Raw genomic sequence first — 17784 nt, 5'->3', positions numbered from 1 at the left:
TCTAATAATATGGAAATGTACAGGCAAATAAAAAATAACTTTGAAAGGAGCAAATAATACAATTTTTCCCTTCGATCTATAAAGTAAGATGACTGGTCAAACAAAACCAAATCAATTATTCTTGCTATTAAGTTGCATTTTTTTGTTTTTAAGTTTGTTAATAGAAACACCTTTATTTGAATTTAGAAGACATAATGGCACTAATATGATTAAGCTGTAAAAATGATATGTTTTTGAGAAAGTGTTTATATCTTAAGGTTATCAACAAAAATGTACTTTTTTCTGCCTTTTGGCTAGAAAATGGCCTCATATGGTACTTTTGAAACAAAGAAGTCAATGTTGTACTCACAGTTTATGTGATGTTAGAACGCAGAAAATCAAATCTCTGTTGGCTGTCCTGCTATATATGATATATCATTTCTGTCTCTTCATCTCTTTAGTAATGTTTCCTACTACCAATGTAACCAAATTCAATAAACTTGGCATTTTTAGAACATCTATCACAGGGATGGAACTATATTAAGTTACAATGAGGAAAAAAAGAGAAAAAATATTGATATCTGTTAAAGATCTGAAACAAATGCAATAAAACTAAAACACCTGTCACTTTCCTAAAAAAAATTTTTTTTAAAGTTACAATGAGGAAATTTATAAAAATTAGTCAGCTATAAACATGATGCCCAACATACAATAAAAAATCACTAGACACATGCATGAATAAGAAAAATAAAAAGTCGTTTTAAAAGAAAAATAGAGTCAACAGAAACAGAAATTACCCAGGTGCTGGGTCAGAAATTATCAGAAAAGAAATTTAAAACAGCTTTGTAGCTGTGTTTGAGAACAAAACAGCAACACGACTATAATCAGTTCACAGATAAGGAATTTCAGGAGGAAATAGAAATTATAAAAAAGATTAAATGAAAATTCTCAAACTAAAAGTATAATTTATAAAACAAACCATTCACTAAATAAGATTAGCAACAGATTAGAGACTAAAGAAAGAATGGGTTAGTGAACCTGGAGATGAATTAAGAGAACATATATTGGAAACAAACAAAAGAGCCACAGTGAACTGTGGGACAAGATAAAGCAATCTAACATAGATGTGACTTAAGTTCTAGGAGGAAATGTAAAAAGAATGGTGTAGATAGAATTTTGAAGAAATCATTGTCAAAAATTTTTCAAAGATGTTGAGAATATTCAACAGTCTCTGCATACTCCAAGTAGAATAAATAAAAAGAAAATCACATCTAGAGACATCCTTTACTTATCACACTATACTGTATACTGAAAATCAAAGATAAGGAGAAAAGTCATGAAAGTAGCAAAGAAAAATGACTTACTGTATACAGAGGAAGAAAGATAAAAATGATGGCTGACATCTCATCAGCAACATTAAAGATCAGAAGAAAATGGGATTATATCTTCAAGGTGTTAAAAAAATAATAAACTGTCAAGTTAAATTCTATATCCAGTAAAATTACCCTTCAAAAATGAGGGTGAAATAAAGATATTTTTAGATAAACAAAAGCTGAGAGAAGTTGTGGCTCCAAGATCTGCAATGTAAAAATAAAATAAAATAAAAATGCCAAAACAGGTTCTTCAGGCTGAAGAGAAATGATAATAGATGGAAACTTAAATCCATTGGAAGGAATGCAGAGTGCCAGAAATGACAAATGTGTGGGTAAATATGTTGCTGTCTTTTTTCTTATTTGATTTTTAGAAAATAGTTGATTAAACCAAAAATAAAGCCAAATAAATTTAACATTTATTATGGTATTTTAACATATATGTAAGTACAATATATTATAATACCACAAAGGATGGTGGTAGGTAGAATTACACTGTTGAAAAGTTCTCGTTCCACATGAAGTGGTACTTCATGCACTAAATTAAGTCTACATACACTGTGTACTTAAGGATGCTCACCTTAATCCTTAAAGCAACTAATATATATATATATATTTTAAAAGGTAGATTAGAACTTTCCTGGTGGATAGGGATCACCTCAGTTTGTAGAAGTCCCACAACCTAGAACAGGGTCTAAATATACTGAGTCCTGGATAAATGTTGAATTAAAGAATAAATAGAGATATGTAAATGAAATGAACAGGATTGAAAATGGTAAGCATCAGAAAAGAGGCAAAAATAAAGTATCATTAGAGTTCAGAAGAATTATTATATGGAAAGCAGATAAAATAATCTTAATTTTGCACTTATAGAAAATAAAGATATTATGGGTTCTGTGTGTCTGAGGACATTTCTTCTAGCTGTGACGGAGGTGAACTCTAGAATTTCCACTCAATGAAGACTCACTATAGAGGGCTTTGCTCCAGAGTCCCTTGAACTCCCAGACTACGTGAGGTCTGCTAGTTGTGCATTGTGATAGTGCCCTGTACTTCTCTTTCATGTCGTTTATCATGAGTAAAATGTAGTAATTGTTTATGTCATCATGGCTTTAATAAACATCACTGCTGTTGGATGGTGTGCTTTGTGAGAAAAAGGACAGCATCAACTTAGCTTGTGGTTGTGGCCATATCCACAGCACAGTGCCTGACACAGAGGAGGTTAGAGAAAGCTACTTGTTGAATTATCACAGCACGTAAGAGGTGGATGAAATCTCAGAAATCATCTAGATAGGACAAGGGTGTCATTTCATGGATAAGCAATGAGACTACAGCAGCTGATCTTTGAGCACATAAATGGTCCAAGTGGGACAAGAGCTACCAGAGTCTACATTTCTAGACCTCCAGGCCAGGGCTCTCTATGTTGGGTCAAGCTGAGGCTCCACCTGCCACCCCTTCTTCCACTTTCACGTGACCAATAGTCAGGGTCCTATGCATAACATGTGGACACAAGACAACTGATCAACACAAAGCTCAGTCATGCGTTGACCTTATGAAAAGTTACAACATTCTAGCCAAATGAACAAAAAACATAGCATGCCTTCACAGTGTGTGTGTGTGTGTGTGTGACAATGCAGAAATGACTTTAATTTTTAATGTTTGCACCTGAAGACTCTGGGGAAGTTATTTTCACATCAGTCTTGTGCATAAATGACTTATGGCCCCTAACTAAGAAATATCCAATGTAATATCTTAAAATACAGAAGACTAACTGTGACCCCCTGCCAAGCTGATAAAAAATAAGAAAAGAAATAGGCATGTTCTCATAAGTTAGATCAGAAAGGGAGGGGGGGGTTATTTTAATAGAAAGAATGAAAATTTCCTTTTCTTTTCATCTACTTTCCTATAGATGTGACCCCTTTGTTCCTTGTTTATGCACAAAAAGTCAATTCACTACTTCCATGAAAAGCACCATTTCTAATTCTGGGGTCTGGGTCTTCTATGCTCCCTCCCTCTGAATGAACAGAACTCCTCACTCAGGCAAAGAGGACAAGGATGGATTGTGGCTTGAAAGGAATACATAAAAAAGCCCATAAGGATCGTGATTTCCTCTGCTCAGAAAGAACTTCTACTAAACCCATCTTTTGCTCACATCCACAAGGTGCAGGTTTCCCCAGGGCAAAGCCTCACTGGCCAGCAGGGAAATGCTGCCAGGGAAAAGGAGAGCTCTGCTGCTTGCTGCTCCACTGCCCTTTCTAATCCTTTCCAGGAAAGCCCAGTGAATGGTGATATAGGTGTCCTACAGTGGAGGACCCCAGAGGTCCTGAGTCACTCCCTCTCTTCACCTGGTCTCCCTCAGCAGGGACTTCCCACAGTCACAGGTATGGCCAGGAGGCAGCAGTGGGAAGCTTCTCCTGGGAGTATGGCGTACCACCAGCTGTCCCACTTGGAGATTTCCCATCACGGTCTCTGCATCCTTCCCACTCTGAACCCCTCATCCCAGCATTGCAATTAGGCCATTGCATTTGCAAGGTAGATGTCTGTGGCTTGAAGATGACCAGGAGGGGACGTTCAAGACACTCCATTCCCCAGCTCCTTCCCACTCATACTTTTGTTATCCTTCTGCATGTCACCGGGCTTTTTATTTTCCTATTACTTACAAAATAACAAAGAAAATTTATTATAGAAAATTTTGCAATGGAAAACGCTTCTGCAAGATACACAATTCAAAACCACATTTTTTTCTGCTGTGCACCAGCTCTGTGCAATTGGCACTTATTGGAGACAGCTTTCAAAGAAAATATGTTTGCGGTTCAAAGATAAGCAGGTTTTTAGTAAACTGTCAAAAGGACTTTTTTTCATCTTCTCCACTGCCAATGGAAAAACCCAAAAAGAAAGAGTAAGTAAGAAGGGGAAAGCATTCTCTCCAAATTATATTACATCTGTAGACCTGGTTTTCTGGAAATTCATCAATGGATAGGGTAATCGGGGCTAGGGTCCACTCCCATCACTCCACCCTCATCTTGAGTTGGGTTTGACATCAGAATAATGAGGGCAAAACACTAAAATAACCCTGTTATAATTAAGACACAGGGTTTTTTCTCAACTGTTTTCATTACAATTATCAATTTCATATGAGCTTTACATAAAAAAAACCTATGTTAATTCAAAGCACAAAATAAAAAAACAAAGATGCCATTTTAACAAGGCCTCTGTTCATATCAATTATAACTGTAAATTGCCCAAATGAAGAGATATCAGAGAGTAAAAAACAAAACCAAGAGAAGACCCATCTAGAACCCACAGGCCATCCATAGAGAGGGACAAGCGAGAGAGAGGGCTGAACAATAAAGTCTTTCAGCCAATAAAGACGACCAGGCAGTTCTGGTTTCCATGGAGGGCGCTGTATTATAGGTTGTTTGCCCACACTACCCTTCCAAAAGCTGCAGTTTGCCTGTTGCCCCAATATAGCTCTTGTTAAGAATAAGCTAATACCATGTTAGAGAACCTTCCAAAGGTGACTGCTGATGTCAAGGCCATAAACCCATGAGAAAAATGTCAACCTCTGGAAAGATTGTCAACCTCTGGAGAGATAAAGACAAAATTTAATTGAAAAACAAAACCCTGATAATAAAGGAGGCATGACTTTCTTCTGATAACAAGTAATAATTATACCAGTGGAAAGTAAATTCTTCACTTTCAAAGCACATGAATGGTACAATGAAGCAAAGGCTCCAACCTAAATGGAAAGAAGAGGTAGACCCACCTTTTCTTTTCGATTTTGGGAACAGGGGAGCTAAGACTCAAAGCCACAAAGTTTAGGAAATTTTTACAAAAGCACTTTTTTTTTCTGTAGGAAAAGACTCCCAGCTCCCTCTGAACTAATAGCACAGGGGCATCCTCAGCATTATTTCACTGTGAGCAGATGGTAGTCTGAAATTTTTTTGATAAAAACAATCCACTGGCAAGGGTTGCCAAGAGGTCAGTGGAACCCAGATTAACAATTGATCAGCTCTAATGGACTGTTGTAGCAATAAACCCAGAGCCCGTGTGCAGACCTGCTACCCCAGTGATAGCAATGGGGCTGGCATCCAAGCTGTTAAGACTTGCACTTAATGGCATCGAGGCTTCACAGCTTCAAAACCTTCATCTAAGAAGACGTGCATTCTTCCATGCACATCCATTTTCTCCAAGGCTTCTCTTTTATAGGTTCTCACAAAAGCACACATGGTTTACTCAGACCCAGAGAAGATTTCACCAAGGTCTGAGGTCCAGGCAGTAAATGACATTCCGTAATATTGACAGATTATTTCAACCTCTACTCTAGTTCAGACCACAACAGTATTCCCTGATGTTTCCCTTGTACTTAGAGAAAACAGATCACTGGAGGAGGAAAAACTGGGCTCCCCTTCTTTGTTCCCAAGAGAACAAAAACTGTAACAATCCAAAGACTCATTTTCTCAGTCCAGACACACACACACAGAGAGAGAGAGAGAGAGGGAGGGAGGGAGGGAGGGTTAGAGATGTTAAAGCTGCATTTATGCCTACAGCACCACATTTGACAAGGGAATCATCTGTGCTACATAAGAATTCCACTGTAAAGCTTCAATAATAGGAAGTCAGAGCACTCTTGAAGGTAACACTAGCTTCCCAGGGACAAAAAAAGAGTGGCTCTAGGTTAGTTGAGTTAAACCACAGAACATCTGTCCTTTACTAAAGGATAAATAATCCCTTCAAGTCATTAAATCATCCCCTCCCTTACCCACTCATGTGTTGTAGACAACTGATCTCAGAATAAAATTGACTGTATGAGCCATAAACACCACCAGATTTTCCAAAATAGTTCTGACTTCCAATAATTCTTTACTCTCCTATAAACTCACTTCTTCCTGTTGAACCAATGAATGCAAATGTTTGGTCCAGAAAAACCCAAGAACAAGGATATTCTCTTCCACAAGCACCATACAAGGAAACCAGGAAATTTAATATTTATGCATCATTATTATCTATTGCAGAGTCCATTTTCAAATCCTTGCTTTTGGTTCTGGATCCAGTTTAGAATCAAGCATTGCATTTTTCTTCGTTACGTGTCTTTGTGTCCTTTAGTCTGGAACAGGTCCTCAATGTTTCTTTGTCTTTCTTGACCTTGGAATGTTTGAAGAGGAGTCAGCCAGTTACTTTGTACAACATTCCTTCATACAGAATTGTCTGATGTTTTATCCTGGTTAGATTCAGGTTACACATTCTGGGCAAGAATTCTACATATGGATGTTGTCCTAAAGCTCAACACACATCTGGAGGCACGTGACGTCACTTTGTCTCCTCTATGGTGATACTAACTTTGATTACCTGTTTAATATGGTATCTGCCAGGTTTCTCCATGGTAAAGTTTCTATACTCCCATTTGTAATTAATAAGTAATTTGTGGGCAGAAACTTTGAAACTCTCAATGTCCTGTTCTTCATCAAACTCTTTCCTACTAGTTTTAGCATCCATTGAAGATTCTTGCCTGGAATTATTACGATAATCTTCTATCCACCCCCCCCAAATCTCTTCTATATTTATTAGTTGGCATTCTACTGTAAGAGCTTTTCCTTCTGTCACTTTTTTAAAGTAGGCTCCATGCCCAGCGTGGAGCCCAGTGCAGGCCTTGACCTTACAATCCTGAGATCAAGACTTGAGCTGAGATCAAAAGTCGGACACTTAACCAACTGAGCCAGCCCGATGCCCCAAGCTTTCCCTTCTCTTTTCTGCATATATGTATCTATCATCTATTTGTACATTAGAGTGGACTTGGGGATTCTTATTTTATTCAATGTTATAATCTCACTTGAGTTGAGCTTCAGTAATTTATAACCAGAATATTCCCCAGGAGAAGGAGATAGTTTCTACTGACAACACATTTAAAAGATCCCTACAATCCTCATAGTTACAAAGTTGCTTCATGATGCTTCCATTCAACCTCTGTGGCCCACTCTTAAGAATTCCAAACCCTCTGAAAAGGAGGCACTTTGAAAATAAATGTGGCTAGTAAACAGCCTCTGGACCTTCCTACAGCCACCATGTACGTGTGGCTATAGGAAGCAAGGTACTTCTTGCTATATTCTAACTCCTCTGCCCCTTCCCTTGCAGCTCTGCCCTCTTCTGATGTTTATAGTCCTTGGCCCTTCTCCACCACCGCCCCCGTCCCCACAACCTCTTTCGCTTGGCTAAAGTCCTGGTTCTATTTGTTCTGTATGTTGGTGTTATGCCTGAAAATGACCACCATATGGCAGGCTTGATAGTTTCTCTTTCCCCTCCAGACCTATTCCTCATCCTTCTACACCTAGTTCAATTTCAGAAGACTGAACTACATCAACCACGCCAGTAGTTGGATTCAGCCAACAGTGGGTCAGCAAGACATCAGAAGGCCAGACACTGTTATTGGAATATTATTCCCCCAAATCTCATCCTTCTAGCTCACCATGATTGGCTACATATCTCTAACAAATACTCTTTCCACATAGCTATTCTCCTTGGGTTCTGGAAACCACTCCTCCTTCTTGCTACTCAGGCCAGGAATGTGGCTTGCCCTGCGGATAACATCATTGCCTGTTAGTTTCTCTAACCACACCTTTGAAAATACTCCCTTTATTAGACTTGCCTCAATTACTCCATTTGAGTGTGCATTCTTTCACCCATAAGGCAAAAAATATAGATGGGGAGGGATGAGAAGAGGTTCATCATGGAAGGAAGACACCAAAGGCTATTTTGGTATCACCATTTTTTTTTCTGCTTGAATATTCATGTCTACTTTTATCATTTCCAATAAATGAAAACACAGCAAAATAAACACTACTTCCTAATTGTGACCACATGCCACTAGAAGAGATACATTCTAGCAAAGCACAAAATTTAGGATTAAGATTCACTCCTGTTTACCTAGCAATGAGAAAATATCACAGAACTCAAAATGACAATACAGATAATATTTCCATCAAGAGGAAGAGGGACTCAAAGGAACCTCCAGGTATTATTCAATTCACTTGTTGCCTTTTACTATGTTTTCTATATACATGGCAACATCAAAATCCTTCTCAGCCAAACACAGGCATAGCCATAGTTGGATATAAGATCTACTACAAGAAGTTTATTAAGCAGATGTTCAAATCTGACATCAGTGAATGATTTAATTTTTAGATACAATTAATAGTCAATCCAAGATTACATCATAACAATTTTGCTTCCAATCACCTAAAATGTAGCCACAGAAGTGGGATTAACAAATATTCTGCTGTCTATCTTATCAATATACCATTAGGAGTTCTGGTGATTGTTGTTAGTTGACTGATTACAGCCTCCAGAACTGGAGAGGAGTTCATCAAAATCTGGTTTTGTGCATATGCATGAGTATGTGTTATCACTCACTGTAACTATCCTGGTGGAAACTGGTTGAGGATCACCACCCCGCCCCATCGAGAAATAAGCACATTTATTTCAACTCTGTGCCATCCTCCTGAAAGCCCTTTTCTCCCATCCACTGAAAGCAGGTGTGTTTCTGTTTCTCTTACCATTTCTTGTTTGGCAGCCAACACACAAAAAAGCTTAACTCAAACTATAATCAGTTACCTGCAAGTCTGCATCAAATTCATGTTTCAGATGTGCCTCTTCTGCAGCCTCCACAAGACGCTGAAAAGACAGAAGGCAAAATGAAAGATCAGAAATGTGGCCCAGACCTTATCCCAACAATGTGAAAAGACTGATGTTTCCCCATTGCCCCAAAATGACAGATTATAACATGTGCATTATGACCTGGAGCCATTGCTCCCATGAAATTGAAAAGAGCAACATCAGCGTAAAATCTGCTTTTTGTCTTCATCATTCAATCACAGTTTTTTCAGCACATATTTATTGTTACATGTGCATAAATGCACACAAGTTTTGCATTCATTTTCATTGCAATTTGTAACAATTCTAACACTGGCCCTGAAGGCCCAACATGGATGCCAAAACCTACCTAGACTAGTGTGTTCCTTAGATACAGAAGGCTCTTGGTCAAGATTTATTAAATTGAGTCCAACACTAAGTGGGCTAACTTTCTTCCCCTTTGGCTTGAGAAACACTACTTATTTTAATTCCCTCCGTCATTCAAAGCAACTCTTCTTGCATCCAGTTCTAGTATATAATTATGAGGTGACAATTATTTGAATTTATGGTACATCAATGCCATTTTGGCAGTCTGCATCCCAATAAGAAAATAACTGAAATTAAATCAATAGGCAGTACCATAAATACACAACTCTTCTTATTCTTCTTAGCCAACTAAATTCAATCAATCCATATTCTTATAAAAGCAATTTCATGAAATTCCATTTAAAGGCAATTGGTCAACCTTCAAAATTATTTATATTTTAATTGGAATTTGCCAACATTAAATTGACAACATAGACTAGAGACTATTGCAGAAAACTCATTTAGTAAAATAATAGTTCACTGAAATTTCATCGGACTAAAAGCAAAATCTTCAGATCTAGGTACAAATTCAGCCATTTCTATTTTTCTCCTGGTTACTCTTGTAGCCTAGGCTGTCTTTAACCTGTTTTTAATTGATATAATACAGACCTGAGTTTAATAGGCCATGTTTGAAACTTGGTGACATGGGTATTAATCTCTAAATGATTACAAATCAACAAACAAATGTTCCATGAATAATTATTAAATTGGATATGGAAATGAGGAGTTTGAAATATATGGGATAACATGAGGTACCAATATAGACCACTAAGGCATCTCTTCCCACAGAACATACAAAGAACGAGGTAGGCCAGCCAGAGACATTGTTGCCCACAGACAGGAATCCAGGAGGGGTGGCAAATCTGCCTTCCCATACTTCTTCCGGATGGTCAAGAAGGGATTTCCCCTTCTCTGGTCAATCAAAGAACAGACCCCAGGAGAATATTACAGGGCCAGAGCCAGAAGGCTCAGTTCTAATTCTAGGCTAGATGCAATCCACTTCATCTTTTAAGCTGAGCCCTTCTCCTCTCAGGCCTCGGTTTCTTCATCTGAAACCCCTGAAACAGTGACCCTAGTGTAGTGCTTCTCCAAGGGCAGAAGCAAAGGCAAGCAGCGTCAGTTTCACCTGCAAACATGTTAAAAATGCATGTTCTCACGCCCCATCCCAACTTGGAGAATCAGAAGCTCTAGGGGTGGGGCCGGCAATCTGCTTTAACAAGCCCTCTAGGGAATTTGGAAGCCGCTAAAATTTGAGAACCAGTGGCAAAAAACAGCACTCCTCCTAGAGCTGAACTCATCCCTGCTGCCTTGATTAATGATACCAACCAGCCCTTCAAGGTTTTTCAACTTTCATTTGTCTTTTTAAAATCCGTGTATTTTCACTATAAGACATTAAATGCTTTCTAGAAGAGCAGCATAAAATGGAGAGGATGAGAAACAGAGAAAAAGAAAAATAAGGAGAGACACTATATGTAGATTGGATCCATTGGCCCCAAGCTTTTGCTAGGTCACAGTCTTCCTAGAATCATCCTAGATAATGAAGCTTGTCAGCCTCCTGGGATCACATGACCCAATCTGCAAATGCATCCAGGTGGACCCTGACAAATGAGTGACAGTGGTACAAGGAATCTATGTATTTGTGAGAGCTTGTTCTTTTAATTTTTGTAACAGATTTAGAATATCTATGCATGTATCATGAAATCAGTTACATACTGAGATTTATAGAACGGTTATAAATAATTTGCATGTCTGGACACTTACATTATCAAAACAGTCATGCACTTTGATTATGTATTTATCTAAACACAAAAAAAGTTGCTGTTTCATGGTGTCTAAGTACTCTGAGAACCCAGAGTAGAAATGTGGATGACATGTACAAATGATCAAAAGAACAAAATAAAATTTCATGATGACCAGGACAGATAATATTGAAAGAAGTGAACAACTGGAAATGAAGAAAACAATAAAGCAGTATAACAGCAACAAATAAGAGAACAAGATGGAAATAACAGGTAGTTGAAATATCACAAAATAATACAGCACAAAATATATTACATGTATCTAGAAAAATACATTTCATTTGCCTTTGTGTGTATATATGTATATCCATATCATAAATACCATATAACATTCATATATAACCTAACATGTAATGTATTTCAACCACTGCAATACATGTCATGGTATTAGGAGTTAGTTGGGGGCAGCCCCAGTGGCGCAGTGGTTTAGCGCCGCCTTGCAGCCTAGGGTGTGATCCTGGAGACCTGGGATCGAGTCCTGCATCAGGCTCCCTGAATGGAGCCTGCTTCTCTCTCTGCCTGTGTCTGCCTCTCCCCCTCTCTATGAATAAATAAATAAAATCTTTAAAAAAAAAAAGAGTTAGTTGGACAGTTAGGTAGTCAGGGCCAGGGTCCCCAATGAGAAAATATGGAGTCAGGACAGCTAAAATAAAACAGCAGTGACCTCCTCTTTTGCAGCTTAGAAAGGACCCCACTGACATTCTGCTTTGCAGCCTTTGCAAAATGTCCTAAAATAAGACAATTAACCACAAAAGCATATGTCAACATCACCGCAAGGAACAGTTAAGACATAAGCCCCCAGATGTCTTTTATAGACCATCAGCATGTGGACATTAACCTAACAGGTGACCAAAGCCCCAATTGCCATGATTCAGCACACCCTGATTGCTTGAGAAACTCTGCAAAAGAGCCCCCTAAACTTAGAAACTCTGAGGGCAACCCAATCACGTCACCCTCGGTCTCTGCGAGCTTTGTACTCTTCCTCACTAAACTTCACTTTGCTGCCCACCATGTCTTCATTTTTTGAAGAGGCCGGACCCAGGACCTGAGCATTGAGAGGACACAGATCTTATAACAGTGGGTCACAAGAAGGCAATATATTGGAAATAATTCAATACTATCCTACTAAGTACTAAGTAAGATCAGCCTGAGCACCGTTCTCTGTGTGGAGCCGTGAGCGCGCTTCTAGCCTGTGTTTATGTTCATTCTCAAGTTAAATTTGCCACATGCTTTTTTTTTTTTTTTGAACTTAATTTAATTCATGTATTTTTGGTTTCCATGAAGATATTTTCCCAGCAAGCTCACTACAAAGCCTTAAGAAATAAGATTCAAAAGAAGATGATCGGGATCCCTGGGTGGCGCAGTGGTTTGGCACCTGCCTTTGGCCCGGGGCGCGATCCTGGAGATCCGGGATCGAATCCCACGTTGGGCTTCCGGTGCATGGAGCCTGCTTCTCCCTCTGCCTGTGTCTCTGCCTCTCTCTCTCTGTGACTATCATAAATTAAAAAAAAAAAAAAAAAAAAGAAGATGATCCCCTGGCAGTGACACATAATAAGTATCTTATGTAAAGCAAGAAAGTATGTTGGAAGGGCTCTTTGAAAGGATACACGCTCCATGCAGTGAACCATGAGGTTATCCCAATCTGCCCTGTGATGCTACTGGAAGAGAGGCCTATGTTTTATGGCAAAATTCAGGGGGAAATCCCCAAGAACAAGCATATCTGTTGTGCACAATGCTAATGACAAACGGCACGTCAAGAACTATACACCTTTTGGAAAGAACAAAGGATAGTTGATCTTTCTTCTGAAATAGTCTTAAGATACATCAGTTAAAAGAAATGTTATTTAAGAAGAATATCATGTGCCATAAATTTTACCTAAAACAGAGTCCTGAGGACAGAAGTTTCTACTGTTAATGAAATTAACAGAAATTGAATCACCATTTTAAAAAGTCAAGGCCATTCAACTTCCACCTCTGACGTTTGCCTGCAGAAAAGAGCAGCCTCTCATGTTTCTTTCCTGAGCAAATGCCTTTATCATCTAAATCGAATTAAGTATGTTTTAAAAATAAGTTTGATTACCACTTGCAGGTAAGGAAAATCAATTAAAATTTGCTAATATTTTAGTTATTATATAAGGAACCACTGAGCCCGAGGGAAACCATTACTCTATTATACCTATTGGAAAGGCAGTGTGCTTTTAATAATAATAAGTTAATTTTCTCTTGTATGAATTCCCCTTTTGGATCCGCAGATGGGATTATAGAATTGTGAATGTGGTTTTTAATTAAAACTGAACACTGGAAATAAAAATTGCTTTGAAGACTAGTATTCAAAACTGAGCTCTGAGGCAAGGGAAACAGCAGTGTTGTCCACGGATCCTCCCCACTTTAATGCCAAAGCAATCCCTCACTCAACAAAAATGATAACAATATACTGGAATATACATGCTGGCCTTGGAACAAAGCATCTACAAGCCAAAAAGTTGTAATTCATGAGTTGATGTATGTTTCGGCAACTTTTTATATTTCTAAATAACTCTTCCCTTTTAGTGAAATAAATACAAACAAAAGCTATCTTTATAAATAAGAAATGCTAGAAGCCATGAACCATGGACATGGACTATTTATAGCCATGGTGAAGGCAAAACTGCCAAGGGGAATAGTGGGATATTAAAGCATTTCATTTAAAATCACATCTTATTTCTTGTTACAACGACCACACATATAATCAGTACGATGATACAGAATGAAGTCTCCCGTCTCCTCCCCCAAAACACTTAAATCAAGACTATATAGCTCAAGACATCACAGAGGTCAAGCTATTTCCGTCATGGTTCAGGAGGGGGAAAACAGGACACCAAGTCACAGTAAAAATTGGATCAGAAAAAGAAAATGATTTCATTTGTTCTACTTGTATTTTATTATTATTATCATTTTTTTATTGCTGGTCATCTTGGCTTAACGAGAGAAAAGATAGAACAGTGCAGTGGGGGGTGAGGGGAACAGAAAATGTGATATACAACAAAGTAACCTACTACTAGACTCCCACTGATTCTATCAGAATGAACAAATTATGTACAAATGAAAAAACGTTTTTTAATAAGAAAAGGGGAAGGCGGGGGAGGGAGCAATTATAGATGAAAATCCTTAAAGCAAAACAGAAATATAGAAACCATATGGAGTAGCAAAGAAAAACGTTATTTTTATTTCTCATGTTAAAACTAAAAAGCTTTGGCTTGTAAATGCTGTTATAATGGGATATTGGAATTTAACAAAGATTTCAAAGCACTTAATACATTTTGTGGCTTTCATTTAACATTTTGCAACAACACATTTAATAATCAGACCAGTGTTTTTATTGCTTTTTTTTTTTTTTCTGGAATGAACACATAATTCTTTCTCAAAAAAAAAAAAAAGAGTTAAAGTCAACTGAGGGGATTCTAAGGAAAATCTATAACTATTAATATGGCTTTGGGCTGTGCCAAGGGTTCGCTTGGACCTAAGGATTGAGTTGTGGAGACTACCAGAGTTAGAGACCATGTGAGTCTTCCTTCAAATCCAACAAGCACTAAACTTAGTGTTAGAAGAACAAACAGAACCATCAAGAAGACATGATAATTCCAGGGACAATCATACCAAGTGTGGCACGGTTCATCTTTTCCTTACACTAGATTCAGCCACTTTTGCTTTAAGGGCCACAGTTTAATGAAGTTACTCCTTTTGCCCATCAGTGTGTTCCTAGCACCATATCATGTGGCAGGGCTTAAACTCAACAGGTTGACCATCTACATCTGTGAGGACAGAGAAGACCCTGGTCCTTTCTGCATCACAGATTTCAAACTCGATTGATCCAGGAATAAAATGAAAAATCTCTATCCTCATTAAAATGTTGTCAGCACATGAAAAGATATCTCTGGGAATCTGGACAAAATGAGAATGATTTGTTCCCAGAGCTAATTTCAAACACTCCTTTCTTGAGTGAAGGGTCAGAAACCAACAGTTTAAGAACCATTAAGTTGGGGAGGGGGTGAGTGAAAAAAAAGAGTAGATGTTCAAATTTACATTTTCATTCCTTCTGGCCTGGAAATCCCTTCCCTTTTGCTCTCAAGATGGAATTTTTACTACTCTGTAACAGCGCAGATTCACCTTTGCTACTTTTGTAGCTGGACTAGTCAGATCACTATTTCCTAAAGTGCTGGGCTCGTAGCACCAGTGAGCCATGAAACAACACAAGGCGCTTTAAAGAAGGGTGAGGGCCACACACAAGGAAAATAGGATTTCCGTACAAAGGGACAAGTGACAAAGAATGCTGCCAGTGGGCTAGGAAGCTTCCCGGAGGAAGTAACATCAGAGCTGTGCTCTAAAGGAGAACAGGAGGCTCTTCCAGAACAAAGAAAGGTGCTGAATCAGGGTTCCAGCCCAAGGGAACATTGCAAACAAAGTTCTGGAGGCAAGAAAATGTGTTAAGAAACAAAGAAGATGTGGTTTATGTCTACAATGGAATATTACTCAGCCATTAGAAACGACAAATACCCACCATTTGCTTCAACGTGGATGGAACTGGAGGGTATTATGCTGAGTGAAGTAAGTCAATCGGAGAAGGACAAACATTATATGGTCTCATTCATTTGGGGAATATAAATAATAGTGAAAGGGAATATAAAGGAAGGGAGAAGAAATGTGTGGGAAATATCAGGAAGGGAGACAGAACATAAAGACTCCTAACTCGGGGAAATGAACTAGGGGTGGTGGAAGGGGAGGAGGACGGGGGGTGGGGGTGAATGGGTGACGGGCACTGAGGGGGACACTTGATGGGATGAGCACTGGGTGTTATTCTGTATGTTGGTAAATTGAACACCAATAAAAATTAATTTATTAAAAAAAAAAGAAACAACCAGATCTCAGAGACCTCAGGGCAAAAGTACACAACCTGGAAGGATGGACACAAGTAAACAAGAACTCTTTCCGTCCTACCGTAGGAGGCTGAATCCACCTGAGAGCCTCCTAATATTTGGTAATCCTTATTGATAGAAATGTTTTTACTTTTCAATTCCAATAGAAATGACACATATAAATCACCAACTATCAAGATGATCGTTTCTCTAGAGAAAAACAACTTTTAAGGAGCCTTCATTATTTCTTTGTTCCTGTAGAAGAAATAAGCTTTGTTGCACACGAATGAATATTTTGTATAAAATGACCTTCTGCCTGAAAGCTGTGAAGATTGCTTCTGCTTTAAAAACGGCAAACATTTCAAAGTGGATTATAAAAGCTAATCTATAAAGTTTCCAGAGAAAGCAGGTGACGGAACAAAAGAGCACACGCATCCAGCATGTACCTGGTGCTTTCTCTTCCTTTCCTCCGCTCCTCCCCCTCCACCCCTTCCTGGCTCCTTCGGATTACATAAACTCACACCAGACTTTTAGAAGACAAAATAAGCCCAGAGCTCACATCAGAAGACAGGATCACAATCAATCACAAACTATCTTTGTTTCTACAATAGATACCTGTTATCAATTTGGAGCTGATTAAATTAATGCCTGTTATCAACATGATTGGCCAATCTCCAATGCAAAGCCACCTCATTCTCCAGTGAAGGCTGCATTTGCCCAAGCTCAACTTGTGCAAAGCTACTGCAGATAAGAACCACCAAACTTTGCTCGAGGGGCTGCCCAAGGGCCATGGCCGCAGGGAGGAGTTAGGAAGAGAAGGCAAGTAATTCTTCCAGATGATCTGGCATTTTATGGAACGGCCTTCCACTGATGGAGCCTTCTAGGGAATGGCTTAGTTGAATATCAAAATCAAGTCTACTTAACCATAAACCTTGAAAAGTTCCCCCCAGGACTCTTCAGTTGAGGGATAACTGGGCTATTTCCTTTGTGGGCAATGGAACTGTCATTAATTTCCTGAGGGGGGCAGTTCAGGAGAAACGGGATTGTGAAATAGCTGTTGGCACCAGTGAGAAAATCTGTCCTCCAGAGTTTCTATTCGGAGTAGTTCACTTCTGTTCAACTTGGTTTAATAAGTATTTGATGGGAACCCATTAAGTAACCAGAATGGCACCAAGAACTGAGAGGGACACCAAGTTCAGGACGCCATGACTTAGTCCTGACCCACGAGAAACTTTTGGTCCTGTAGAATGAGAACAGGTCTCAGAGCCCAAGGACAAGGATTTGAATCCAGATCACCCTACTCACTAGCTGCCTGACCTGGGAAAATCTTAACTGCTCTGAGTCTCGGTTTTCTTATCTGAGGCACCGAAATAATACCATCTTTGCTCTCTACTTGAACGTGTGAATTTGATGAGAATGTAGTCACAAAACATTTCCTAAAGGATTCCGCACAAGTGCAAGAAATTATTGTGATGGGGCAGGGGAAGAGACAAGATGTTCAGGCATAACACAGCTTGATTGTAACAAGGAAGGCTCACAGAGTCTATGCCTCCCACGGTTGGCGCTCAGATGGGGAGAACTTGGAACAACTCTTCAAGTTCACAGTTACATGGAGGTTATGTGAACGTTAATTCTGCTGCCAAGGAAAGGACTCCAAACTTTGTGTTCACAAACACAAGGCTGTGCACCTGCTCCTTGAGGACTGGTTTTCAGAAGCCAGTCTTTTCCAGCTTCAGCAGCACAATCCGTGATCAG

General features: G+C 38.9%; 1 protein-coding gene across 3 annotated transcripts in view; it reads right to left on the bottom strand.

Annotated features, from left to right (window-relative positions):
- The window catches only part of CACNA2D3 (calcium voltage-gated channel auxiliary subunit alpha2delta 3), an 833484-nt gene that overhangs the window by 577535 nt on the left and 238165 nt on the right, over positions 1-17784 (bottom strand). For all 3 annotated transcript variants that reach the window (XM_041762548.1, XM_041762549.1, XM_041762550.1), the window contains exon 4: positions 8955-9014. In XM_041762548.1, coding sequence (XP_041618482.1) covers positions 8955-9014 — 60 coding nt within the window. The remainder of the gene's footprint in view (positions 1-8954; positions 9015-17784) is intronic.

The sequence above is a fragment of the Vulpes lagopus genome, chromosome 7, assembly GCF_018345385.1.
Source record: "Vulpes lagopus strain Blue_001 chromosome 7, ASM1834538v1, whole genome shotgun sequence".
NCBI classification, from domain to species: Eukaryota; Metazoa; Chordata; class Mammalia; order Carnivora; family Canidae; genus Vulpes; species Vulpes lagopus.
This window is presented reverse-complemented; position numbering and strand designations above follow the sequence as displayed.